The 13,614-nt window shown below is 46.1% G+C and overlaps 1 protein-coding gene across 2 annotated transcripts in view; it reads left to right on the forward strand.

Annotated features, from left to right (window-relative positions):
* Positions 1-13,614, forward strand: part of Tcp11l2 (t-complex 11 like 2) — a 30,958-nt gene that overhangs the window by 15,193 nt on the left and 2,151 nt on the right. For both annotated transcript variants that reach the window (XM_075953995.1, XM_075953994.1), the window contains exons 7-9: positions 4,729-4,910; positions 5,106-5,287; positions 7,298-7,470. In XM_075953995.1, coding sequence (XP_075810110.1) covers positions 4,729-4,910; positions 5,106-5,287; positions 7,298-7,470 — 537 coding nt within the window. The remainder of the gene's footprint in view (positions 1-4,728; positions 4,911-5,105; positions 5,288-7,297; positions 7,471-13,614) is intronic.

The raw sequence follows: 13,614 nt of genomic DNA on the forward strand, positions 1-13,614 counted from the left end.
AATTGGTTCAAAGTATGATACTGTAACTCTTGCTTGTTTGAGTTGTGTTAATGTTAAAATGTTTTAAGCCTCTTAAAAGTTTTTTTTCTTTTTTTTTAAACCAACAACTTTATTCCATACACATTGGTGTAACGATGTCAGATTCTCTTGAACTGGAGCCACAGACAGCTGTGAGCTGCCATGTGGGTGCTGGGAATTGAACCCGGGTCCTCTGGAGGAGCAGTCAGTGCTCTCAACCACTGAGCCATCTCTCCAGCCCAAGCCTCTTAAAAGTTGACATCACAAACTGGTAGTTGTTGCGTGTGTCCTGGAACTGCACTGCACATCTTTCTTTCCCATTGACTTACTGGGAAAGGTTTATTGAGAATCTGCTGTGTCCTATTGGGAAGGTGCTGTGGTACGGCGATAGACAGAACAGAATGAAGTTGGAGTCTCCAGGGAGCTGACATTCTCGTAGGCATAGCAAACAAGCATAGTCTGTCACATGTATCTTTAGGGAGCAGGCGGTAGCGTGACGGAAGTCAGGGCAGACAGCATTTGTAAAGAAGGAGCGAGTCTTCTTTAGTAACCTTTGAGCAGATTCTGCTGAGAACTATGGGCGAGGTATGCCCAAGTGTAGGGAAAAGGAAGCTGCCAGGACAGAGACCCTGAGGCAGAGGCTGGCTTTGATGTTTGATGTGTACAAGGCAGATGTGACCGAGGGAAAGTTGGCAAGGGAAGGAGGGATGGGCGATGGGCTGAGAGGGAAATAAGGCAGGTTGTGTCAATTTTAATGAGGAGCCACTGAGAGTCTCGTGCTGGAAGCAGCATGTGACTTTGACTTTGAAAGCGTGGTTCCTGCACATGAGCAGTGAGCACACAGAGCTCTCAGTCGCGTGTCCAGTGCTTCTCAGACAAGAATGGCGGTGGCTGGTCCAGATAGTAGAGATAGAGGGAGTGAGGTTGGGTTCTGAGTGTGATCTGAAAGTGGAGAATGCCTGGTGAAGGTTGGGTGAGGGGGAATGGAGGCACTGAGGATGACTCAGAAAGATATCTGGATGAAGCACTGGGTTAGTAGTGGGATGGGGAAACTTTGGAAAGAAAAGTGGGTTTTAGGTACATGAAGATATAGTTTTTTTTTGTTTTTTTTAATCTACTAAATACATTTTGCTTTTATTTTTTTTCTTTTTTTTTATTGAGAAAATGAGAAAAAAAAGTTTCCACCTCCTCCCAGCCTCCCATTTCCCTCTCCCTCCTCCCACCCTTCTCCCCCTCCTCCCACCCTTCTCCCCCTCCCCCCACTCCTTTCCCCCTCCCTCTCCAGTCCAAAGAGCAGTCAGGGTTCCCTGTCCTGTGGTAAGTCCTAGGTCCTCCCCCTCCGTCCATATCTAGGAAGGTGAACATCCAAACTGGGTAGGCTCCCACAAAGCCATCACATTACGTAGGATCTAAACCCCTTGCCATTGTCCTTGGCGTCTCATCAGCTCTCATTGTTCGCAATGTTCAGAGAGTCCAGTTTTATTCCATGCTTTTTCAGTCACAGTCCAGCTGGCCTTGGTGAGCTCCCAATAGATCAGCTCCACTGTCTCAGTGGGTGGGTGCACCCCTCGTGGTCCCGACTTCTTTGCTCTTGTTCTCCCTCCTTCTGCTCCTCATTGGGACCTTAGGAGCTCAGTCCAGTGGGTCTCCGTCTCTATCTCCATCCATCGCCAGATGAAAGTTCTATGATGATATGCAAGATATTCGTCAGTATTGCTCTAGGATTGGGTCATTTCAGGTTCCCTATCCTCAGCTGCCCAAGGAATTAACTGGGGACCTCGGCTTGGGCACCTGGGAGCCACTCTAGGTTCAAATCTCTTACCAACCCTAAGGTGGCTCCCTTAACTAAGAGTTGTGCTTCCGTGCTCCCCTATCCAACCTTCCTTTATCCCAATCCTCCTTTTTCTCCAAGTTCCCCCTTCCTCCCCTTCTCCCTTTTCTCTCCAATGATAGCCTTTGCTGGAGAGGCTGTGGAGGAAGGGGTACCCTCATCCATTGCTGGTGGGAATGCAATCTTGTGCAGCCACTTTGGAAATCAGTGTTTCGGTTTCTCAGGAAATTTGGGATCAACCTACCCCTGGACCCAGCAATACCACTCCTGGGAATATACCCAAGAGATGCCCTATCATATGACAAGAGCATTTGCTCAATTATGTTCATAGCAGTATTATTTGTAATAGCCAGAACCTGGAAACAACCTAGATGCCCTTCAATGGAAGAATGGATGAAGAAAGTGTGGAATATCTACACATTAGAGTACTATGCTGCGGTAAAAAACAATGACTTCTCGAATTTTGCATGCAAATGGATGGAAATAGAAAACACTATACTGAGTGAGGTAACCCAGACCCAAAAAGATGAATATGGGATGTACTCACTCATAATTGGTTTCTAGCCATAAATAAGGGACATGGAGCCTACAATTGGTGATCCTAAAGAAGCTAAGTAAGAAGGTGAACCAAAGGAAAAACATATAGTTATCCTCTTGGCTATGGGAAGTAGACAAAGTTGCCGGGGAGAAAATTGAGATCTTGGGGGTGGGGTGGGATGGGGGTAAGGGGAGATGAAGATATAGTTTGACATTAGTGTAGAGATGCCAAGTAGGCATTAGGTGTGAGGGTTCAATGTTGGGAACCATGGATACACACTGGGGGTTCATCAGCATATTGATACTATGTACAGCTATAAAAGTAGATAACTGGAAAAGGGGCTTAGCACATTGTAACCGATTTTATTACAGTAATATTACAAGTATATGAAGTTGCCTCCCACTTTCTAAATGAAGAAATTGAAGCATAGAGAGGTTAAATCACTTGCTTCTATAACACAGCTTATAAAGTATGGAGCTGGATTCACCCAGGCAGACTCACAAGTCCGTGCCCTTATCTTTCTTACATGGGATAAGATGGCCTTCGGGAGTAAGTGTAGCTGTCGAGGGGTCTGGCCTGGGATAGTTAAGCATCTAGAGGTGATGTAAGGAGCATCAACAGTGGAGACTATGGGAATAGCCGGGGAGGTAGGATGCCAGCCAGGAGTGCATCCTACAGTGTAATAGGAGAAGCTGAGTGGATGCAACAGGACCTTTGAACTAGTCAAGAGAGATGAAGGCTGAGACTTGACCCCCGAATTTGACTAATGAGGATTATTGATAACTTTAATCGGTGCCATTTCAGTAGGTTTATGACTGGAGAGGGGGCAAAGAACGATTGAGTAAATACTACCTCCATCAATCAAGTGCCCAGTGAGGCAGGTCCTGTCACTCTTTCCTCTTCCAGTGGAGAGCTGGAAGTGCCATGGCAGCTAGCAGGTGGCTCTGGTGATGAGGATTTTATTGTGGTGATCTAGGCTGTTGGGTAGCTGAGCTTCCCTCTGGTCCACCCCTGACAGCCTGAGCTTCTCCATCACAATGATAGCACATAGCGTTATGTAAACAGGGCACAGCGGATGCTGGTTTTAAACAGTCCCTTACACCCTGGAGCACATCCAGGGGAGCACATAGATCGTGGGAGCCACATGAGGAATGGTCATAAATATAGGCATGTTCTGCTTGGTAGCGAGCTTGTAATACCACATTTCCCTTTGACAGCAATTTAGAGACTTCTTTTTTAAGGTCTGTGGGGCAAGTTAAAACCTTTACAGGGAAATAGTAGACAGGCGACTAGATCTCCCCAATAACTGGAGCTGTTTGGATTTTGGGATAGGCCTCTCTCTGTTGCTAGTTGCTATTACCTTTGTCAAACTCTTTCACTGATTAGTTCATTCAGGTCTGACTGGAATCCTAAGAGGCTGGCAATGTTGTCGCCCTCTGTTTACATATGAGGAAACTGAGGATAAGTTACAGGCCTAGACGATGTCAGTAGTATACAGCCTGGATACCCAGATGTTTTCTGCCTGAGAACACATGCTGTTTTTCTTTTTTCTTTTGGTTTTATGGAAACAGGAACATAATCATGCACGCGGATCTTGGCAAAAATACAGCTCTAATCACTCAAATAGGTTTAGCACCCTGGAGGGGTTAATGCATTGAGTCCAAACTCAAGGTCGTCTGTGAGCAAGTAGGGCAAGCTGGTTTCCAGCTGCCAAAGCAATGCCTTTAGGAATTGTTGTTTCTACTCCAGCTCCGTAAGGACCGGCAGTACATATGTGATGTGCCGTATGCTGCCTTTGGAAGGTCTCTGTGCGGGTGTTCTCCTCGCTAGCATAAGGACCGGCAGTACATGTGTGATGTGCGTATGCTGCCTTTGGAAGGTGTCTGTGTGGTGTTCTCCTCGCTAGCATAAGGACCGGCAGTACATGTGTGATGTGCGTATGCTGCCTTTGGAAGGTGTCTGTGTGGTGTTCTCCTCGCTAGCATAAGGACCGGCAGTACATGTGTGATGTGCCGTACGCTGCCTTTGGAAGGTGTCTGTGTGGGGTTCTCCTCGCTAGCACGCCAGGCAGCCCTTGCTAATCTCTGCCTTGCGGTGTCACGTGACAGGTCTTTCTCATGAGCATCCTTGAATAAGCCCTGTTCTCTCCAGCTCCCCGAGCACTCGCTGTTAGAAGCAGTAGTTGCTCACAGGTCTGTCTCTCCACATGGACTTAGGGCCTGGCTGTATATTTTCATTCATGCCCGGGACCTGTGTGAATCTGTCATGTGGAATATGTAAACAAAAGGACTGATCTGCTAAAGAATAACCTTTATTATTATTATTATCATTTTGCTCTTAGACGCGCTCAGTCAAACTACAGAATGGCTGAAAGAGTCTATAGATGAAGAGTTCCTTTCTGAGACTGCCGCAGCTCCTGGAACTGAACAGAGTTCCCCACCAAGCCTAAGTCCTCTATTGGTGCTAAATAATTGTTACTTGAAACTGCTTTGGTGGGATTACCAGACGAAGGTCTTGCCAGAGGTGAGTGGCTCTGTCCTGCACAGGTATCGGGCGTTCAGTTCCGGAGTTGTGACTATGAATCAGAAAGCCCATCTGTGTCGCACATAGCTTGGTAACTAAAGTCAGACAGAAATGAGGACATAGACATGACGCTGCGTAGCTCACATTTTCATGCATTGTGCTTCCCTCTCTGTTTTCACATGTTAAATATGCTAGACACTCGTGACAGATGGAACACGACTTCAGGAACTGTCAGAAAAGCTGAATCAGTTGAAGATGATGGCCTGCTTGTCCCTAATTACCAACAACATGGTGGGTGCTGTCACAGAAGGCCTGCCCGAGCTCGCCAGCAGGTTGAAAAGGATTTCAGCTGTTCTACTCGAAGGCATGAATAAAGAGTAAGTTCTTTATGTGTGTCTGTTCCGTCACACGGGAACGTTCTACACGTATCTCCCAAAGCAGGCAATAACCTTGGCCATGAGGACGTAGCAGGCACTGCTGGCTTCCAAGCTTCTCGGAAGTTCTCGGTGTCCTTTCCCGGGAAGGCAGACCGTGTTCCGTGACACGTGCCAGGATAAGTGTCGTGTTCCCTCTCGGCCGTGTGCACCAGCGCTGTTGGTCAGTGCTTTGGAGGCATGTCTGTAACCCTGGGGGCTGTATAGGCGGACAGAAAAATGGGTTCTGGGTGCTTGCTGGCCAGCCAGGCTCCAGACTAGCTAGCTCCAGGTGAAGTGGGAGACCCTGTCTCCTAAAGTGGAGAGCCGTGGAGGGAGACACCCGAAGTTGATCTCTGGCCTCGACATGAGCACACGTGACTGAGCATACTCTCTCTCTCCCACGTGCACATAAGAAGGATAATAATAATTTTTTTCTACTTTGGAATTGTGAAAATAAAAGGAGATTCCTATGAGAGTCTTTGCCCAGGTATCTGGCACACAGCAGGTACTCAGTGAATGTTAGTTATTAATAGCCGCTTAGGTGTTCAGTCATCCTCCTTATGGCTTTATTTCGGTTTACCGGTTGTTTCATGTATGAGAAACATTCCTTCATAGGAAATGAATACGTTCACTGCTCACGTACTCGCCTTGTAGATGGAGTAACAGCATCTGTAATATAAAACAAGTAGATGTCATTTGCATATGCTTTGGTGATCTGTCACAAAACAGGCAAGGCTTTGCTTTTATTGTGAATAAGAAGTGACTTACATTAAAATTTAATTTTTCCTTTAGCCTGAGAACTTAGTGACTAAAAGCAGGAGAAAGCTGCCCTATAGTATACTAAACATCAGAAGGAAAAGATTTTATCCAGACAACCTGCCCGTGGCTTACAGAGCTGGAGGGGTCCCGTGTGGGTCGGCAGCAGATCAGCTAAGGCGGAGCAGCGGTGGTGACAACCACTTCCATGCTCCTCTCACTCAGCGCCTCTGTCCACTTGCCTTTCTGCTCAGAGCTAAGTCAGCTATCCAGCAAGTCCCGTGCAGGAGCCCGGTTTGAACCACGGTCTTTACCACATCAGATTCAAGTCCTAATGTACTCCATTATGCTACCTCCTATCATCAGGCCGCCTCTCATTCTTTAGTTCTTAGTTTTCACAGAGATATCATTTTCAATTATTCTTTAGTAGTGCAGATCTACAAACACCCTCACTAATTCCTTCTTTCCTTCTTGATTAAATGCCCAACTCCTTAGTTACTGTTTAATGTCTAGACTGTGCATGTGGGATTATTTGTTCGCTACTGACTGCCTTTGGTCATGATCAATCTAGAATGTCAGTTAATTTGGCCTCTCAATATCTCTGATTTTGACTGCTATTATAGATTTACTGCTATAGTTATAGAAAATTATGTTTTTCTGCTCAACTTTATAAGCTCTTTAAAAATATCTGTGAGATGGTTAAAAGCACTTGGCTTCTCTTCTAGATGACTTGGGTTTAGTTGCCAACACCGACATGGAAGCTTACAGCTGTCTGTAACTCCAGTTCCACAGGATCTGATGACCTCTTCTGGCCTCCATAGGGACTAGGCACACATGTGGTGCACATATGTGCATATAGGTGAAACATTCATATATGTAAGATAAATCTTTCAAAATGTGTACGAATGAATTCACTCCTACCAGTGGATTTGAGAAGCAAATGGATATTTTCTGTCCCCCTGGCTAACCCCATGGAAACGGGTTTTACAAGCACCTTTGCTTTCCGGTCGGACACGGGTGCACAGGCGCATGGTTCTCAGCACTTAAAAACCTCCAGTGTGAGAGCACCGGTAGCTGGGAGAGGCACTATTGTCTGTCCGTTCTAATAACAGCAGTTACTGTTGCTGTGAGAGAGAATTGGCAAGCACCTGAAGCAGCGTATTTGAGAAGATGCCTGAAGACCTGGCCTGATGCACTTTGCTCTGTGTTTTCTAGGACCTTTAACTTGAAGGAAGCCCTGGATTCTATTGGTGTTCAGACTTGTGCTGAAGTTAATAAGGCCCTGGAAGAGAGAGGCTCACCCACTTTAAATGCTGAGGTTCAAGCTAATCTCATTGGTCAATTTTCAAGCCTCGAAAAGAAGGACAATCCTGTCTGCACCTTGATGGGTGAGTCCTCTTTATTTTTAAACAGTTTCTGCTTCGGTTTGAATCTGCTTTAACTCGCTGCATCGGATGAGGTTTAAGTATCAGTCATAAATTCGTATTACTACATTATTACATATTAGTACACAGTACTAAACACAGCTCATCACTGAAAGCAGCAAGGGCGACAGAAAGGCAGAGGCAGGGGCTGATGCAGAGGTCGTGGAGGTGTGCTCTTACTGGTTTGCTTACCTGGCTTGCTCAACTTGCTTATTTTTAGACCTCAGGACCACTAGCACAGGGGTGGCTCCACCCACAATGGTGTGGGCCCTTTCTCATTGATCACTGATTAAGAAAACGCTCAGCAGGCTTGCCTCCAGCCTGATCTTACAGTTGAGGCCCCTCCTCTCTGATGACTTTACTAAGCTGACATAGAGTAGTTGACATAGACACTTAGCTTTTACTTTTGAAGGACAGATAAAGTATAAAGAAAGACGGATGTTTCCATAGGCCTTGCTTCTCTGTTCAGAGCCTACCCTAACTACCCAGCCAGTGGCCTTTATGCAGACAGTATGGTGATGTGGAAATCCTGGGGGAATGTGCGGCTCACAGAGTGAGGCCGATGGTTCTGCCGTGAGCACACCTGAGAGAACTGAGGTCCCCTGGGAGGCATCACGGACGGGGTGTCATTGTGTTTGCTGGTCAAGCAGACAACTTCTCTGTGTCAGGCTGGGGGGAGAGTTGGCAGTATGGAGCACGCACCAGGACTCCTGCAGCTGAGAGGGTCAGGGATGGGGCTGGCTGCTTCGGGTTGTCTGCTCCATCACGCCATTCTCAGCACTGCCCCTGTGGACTGGATGCCTGCACACTAAGGTGGCTTACTCTGCCATCATCCTCTGTGGTTAAGCATAGACAGAGAGCGTGCTTTTGTGTTTCAGCCGCCAAGACCCGAATAATCACACAGAAACTATATCAATTCCAACACTGTTTGGCCAATGGCTCATGCATATTTCTAGCTAGCTCTTACATCTTAAATTAACCCATTTCTGTTAATCCGTGTATCACCACAAGGCTGTGGCCTATTGGTCAAGTTCTGCGTCCTTCTCCTTCAGCAGATACATGGCATCTCCTTGACTCTGCCTTCTCTCTCTCTATCTTTTCCAGCCTGGCTATATTCTGCCCTTCCATAGGCCAAAGAAGCTTATTTATTAACCAGTGGTAACAAAACACATTCACAGCATACAGAGGGGAATCCCACATCACCACACAAGAGTTAAGAGTCTTACCCCTCTGTTAGCTAACAGTGACCCAGCATGGAGTCCTGTGGCTTTGTCCTTGAATTGGTCTCGGTGATGAGAGGCAAAGGAACTTAATCTTGAAATGTGTGCTCAACTCTGGGACAGCCTGCTGAACCCGAGGAACAGTGTAGGGGAGACACAGACCATTCCCTTACACAAGCAGGGTGTCACCAGAAAGAGGACAAAGGCAGGTGTTTATAAAACGTGTTCAGAGCCGGGCGGTGGTGGCGCACGCCTTTAATCCCAGCACTTGGGAGGCAGAGGCAGGCGGATCTCTGTGAGTTTGAGACCAGCCTGGTCTACAAGAGCTAGTTCCAGGACAGGCTCCAAAACCACAGAGAAACCCTGTCTCAAAAAACCAAAAAAAAAAAAAAAGTGTTCAGTTATGCAGCGGCTGAAAACATAGTGTAGAAGGCAGAAGAGAGCATATCCCAGATTAACCTGTCAGCTTTCCAAGTACAGTGTTGGGCCCTAGCAGTGTGACATTTTATTATGGATTCAGGGGCTCTGCAATCATTTCTCTTACTCTTATTCCTGGGAACATAGGATACCAGAAGTTCAGCTGCACAGGCTACTTAGGTGGTCCAAGGCTTCACCTTGACCCCAGAAAGGACCAGGGCCAGGGTACAGCACTGTGGGTGGCAGCAGCGGCTGCTACCAAGAGGGGACAGTGGATGATGGTAACTGGCACAGCCCCTTGTCACAGCTGCTGATCTGCCTCTGCCCTTGGTCTCCAGAGGAGCAGCTGTGCTCGGAGAGATTGTGCTCCTGGGGAAAGAAACAAACACGTGTGGCTGGCTCCCCACTAGTATGCAGACCTTATGAGCACAGGGAATGTGTTCACTGTCTGCTGCTTCTCTACATGGTACTGAATGTATAGATGGTACTTAATGCACACTGTAAAGTGCCCATGTCTAAATAACTAACAGGGTTGTGCCCATGTCTAAATAACTAACAGGGTTGTGCCCACGTCTAAATAACCAACAGGGTTGTGCCCACGTCTAAATAACTAACAGGGTAGTGCCCATGTCTAAATAACTAACAGGGTAGTTAGTACCCATGTCTAAATAACTAACAGGGTAGTGCCCACGTCTAAATAACTAACAGGGTAGTACCCATGTCTTAAATAACTAACAGGGCAGATAGTACCCATGTCTAAATAACCAACAGGGTAGTTAGTACTCATGTCTAAATAGCTAACAAGGTAGTTAGTACCCATGTCTAAATAACCAACAGGGTAGTTAGTACCCATGTCTAAATAACCAACAGGGTAGTTAGTACTCATGTCTAAATAGCTAACAAGGTAGTTAGTGCCCATGTTTAAATAACCAACAGGGTAGTTAGTACTCATGTCTAAATAACCAACAGGGTAGTTAGGACTCATGTCTAACTAACTAACAGGGTAGTGCCCACGTCTAAATAACTAACATGGTAGTTAGTACTCATGTCTAAATAACCAACAGGGTAGTGCCCACATCTAAATAACTAACAGGGTAGTTAGTACCCATGTCTAAATAACCAACAGGGTAGTTAGTACTCATGTCTAAATAACTAACAGGGTAGTTAATACCCATGTCTAAATAACCAACAGGGTAGTGCCCACATCTAAATAACTAACAGGGTAGTTAGTACCCATGTCTAAATAACCAACAGGGTAGTGCCCATGTCTAAATAACTAACAGGGTAGTTAGTACTCATGTCTAAATAACCAACAGGGTAGTGCCCACATCTAAATAACTAACAGGGTAGTTAGTACCCATGTCTAAATAACCAACAGGGTAGTGCCCATGTCTAAATAACTAACAGGGTAGTTAGTACTCATGTCTAAATAACTAACAGGGTAGTGCCCATGTCTAAATAACTAACAGGGTAGTTAGTACCCATGTCTAAATAACTAACAGGGTAGTGCCCACGTCTAAATAACTAACAGGGTAGTACCCATGTCTTAAATAACTAACAGGGCAGATAGTACCCATGTCTAAATAACCAACAGGGTAGTTAGTACTCATGTCTAAATAGCTAACAAGGTAGTTAGTACCCATGTCTAAATAACCAACAGGGTAGTTAGTACCCATGTCTAAATAACCAACAGGGTAGTTAGTACTCATGTCTAAATAGCTAACAAGGTAGTTAGTACCCATGTCTAAATAACCAACAGGGTAGTGCCCATGTTTAAATAACCAACAGGGTAGTTAGTACTCATGTCTAAATAACCAACAGGGTAGTTAGGACTCATGTCTAAATAACTAACAGGGTAGTGCCCACGTCTAAATAACTAACATGGTAGTTAGTACTCATGTCTAAATAACCAACAGGGTAGTGCCCACATCTAAATAACTAACAGGGTAGTTAGTACCCATGTCTAAATAACCAACAGGGTAGTTAATACCCATGTCTAAATAACTAACAGGGTAGTTAATACCCATGTCTAAATAACCAACAGGGTAGTGCCCACATCTAAATAACTAACAGGGTAGTTAGTACCCATGTCTAAATAACCAACAGGGTAGTGCCCATGTCTAAATAACTAACAGGGTAGTTAGTACTCATGTCTAAATAACCAACAGGGTAGTGCCCACATCTAAATAACTAACAGGGTAGTTAGTACCCATGTCTAAATAACCAACAGGGTAGTGCCCATGTCTAAATAACTAACAGGGTAGTTAGTACTCATGTCTAAATAACTAACAGGGTAGTGCCCACATCTAAATAACTAACAGGGTAGTTAGTACCCATGTCTAAATAACTAGAGTTGGGATTCTTACCTTGCCCATCTGGCTGCAGGGTTCATATCCCTAATTGTATTTGGGCAGAGCTGGAGCCCTGAACTCACAGTGTGTCTGTGCCCTGGATATAAAGTGGGAAGTGGGGCGGGGGCAAGAGACGCCTCTTAAAATCTGGTAAAGCAGCTTAGTTTCCCAGGTCTCCCCAGGGCAGCTTTGCCTGCTGTTCTGCACATTGAAGGTATTTAAATCTTATTCAAAGTATCCTTTCCTTAGCTGCTCAAGTGACGGTCTTAAGTGCCTCTCTTTTAACTCTGGAAGACAAGAACAAGTCTTTGGCAGGGACTCCATTTGACTGCTTCAAACTGAACAAATGCTTCTGTATTCTTGGCTTAAAAACATGAATGCCAAAGAGGAGGCAAAACTACTTGTTGATATAATAATCATTTTGAAAGGATTTTATTTTTAGGGTTTCTTGTGACAAAGTGTTTGGATTGTATCTGTGATGAAGTTAGGCCCAGTCTAAGGGAAAGTTCACTGAGTTTTTGCATGATGAGAAACCAACATAAATTAAATATTTAGATCATGGCATATAGGAAATGCCCTGCAGTGCTGGCCACAACCCCTCCCTGTGCGTGACACCCATGTTCTGCAGTGCTGGCCACAACCCCTCCCTGTGCGTGACACCCATGTTCTGCAGTGCTGGCCACAACCCCTCCCTGTGCGTGACACCCATGTTCTGCAGTGCTGGCCACAACCCCTCCCTGTGCGTGACACCCATGTTCTGCAGTGCCGACCACAACCCCTCCCTGTGCACGACACCCATGTTCTGCAGTGCCGACCACAACCCCTCCCTGTGCGTGACACCCATGCTCTGCAGTGCCGACCACAACCCCTCCCTGTGCACGACACCCATGTTCTGCAGTGGCGACCACAACCCCTCCCTGTGCGTGACACCCATGCTCTGCAGTGCCGACCACAACCCCTCCCTGTGCACGACACCCATGTTCTGCAGTGCCGACCACAACCCCTCCCTGTGCGTGACACCCATGTTCTGCAGTGCCGACCACAACCCCTCCCTGTGCGTGACACCCATGTTCTGCAGTGGCGACCACAACCCCTCCCTGTGCGTGACACCCATGTTCTGCAGTGCCGACCACGGGTCCTCCCTGTGCGTGACACCCATGCTCTGCAGTGCCGACCACAACCCCTCCCTGTGCACGACACCCATGTTCTGCAGTGCCGACCACAACCCCTCCCTGTGCGTGACACCCATGCTCTGCAGTGCCGACCACGGGTCCTCCCTGTGCACGACACCCATGCTCTGCAGTGCTGACCACGGGTCCTCCCTGTGCGTGACACCCATGCTCTGCCACCCTGTGTTTCAGTTGATGTGGGTCTGTTTGCCAAGGGCATTACACCTCTCACTATGCTGTAATGCTTTGAAAAGATAGTTAGAAATGGAATTTTCTCTCAAACCAAAACTTTCCCTAATATATAAAAAAGGTAAAAATTATCTATGGATTACATGTGTATATGCATGCCCATAGCCATTTCCATTTTTTGAGAATTTTTTTTCAAATGCCTAAGTGATACATGAATAATTTCTCCTTGTTGAAATACACAGGTGAGAATTATTTTGTCTCTGCTTGCCTTCTCTAGGCTTCCATTGTTTTCAGTTTGGTATTTATAAACTGTTCTCATTCCATTTTCATTCAGCTAGGATTTTTGTGCCATATGTCAGGCCAGGAATATAAAGAAACATAGCCTCCACTCCTCTGTACCTTCAAAGAGCTCACTCTGTAAGATAGGAGAAAGACATGCACACTGGTGTAACCTGGTCAGAGAGACCACAGAACTTACTTTAGATCCAGCATTGAAGGAGATCTGGAAAGAGAGGGGATGTAGTGGGACAGGAGTTTAATAAGAGGAAAAATTCTAACACATGGATGTTGGAAATTTTCAGGTTCCAGGGGCAGTTTGGGTTAAAGTATAATTTGTGGGAAACAGTGTTTGAAAATAAGAGTTTGGATTAGTGTCAAAAGCCATGCATGTTGACTCATACCTGTAAATCCCACCACTTGGAATGTGGCAGCGAGAGGATCCCTAGTTCAGACACATAGTATGCTTGAGGCCACCCCAGGCTT

This window comes from Microtus pennsylvanicus, chromosome 20 (assembly GCF_037038515.1).
Source record: "Microtus pennsylvanicus isolate mMicPen1 chromosome 20, mMicPen1.hap1, whole genome shotgun sequence".
Taxonomy (NCBI): Eukaryota; Metazoa; Chordata; class Mammalia; order Rodentia; family Cricetidae; genus Microtus; species Microtus pennsylvanicus.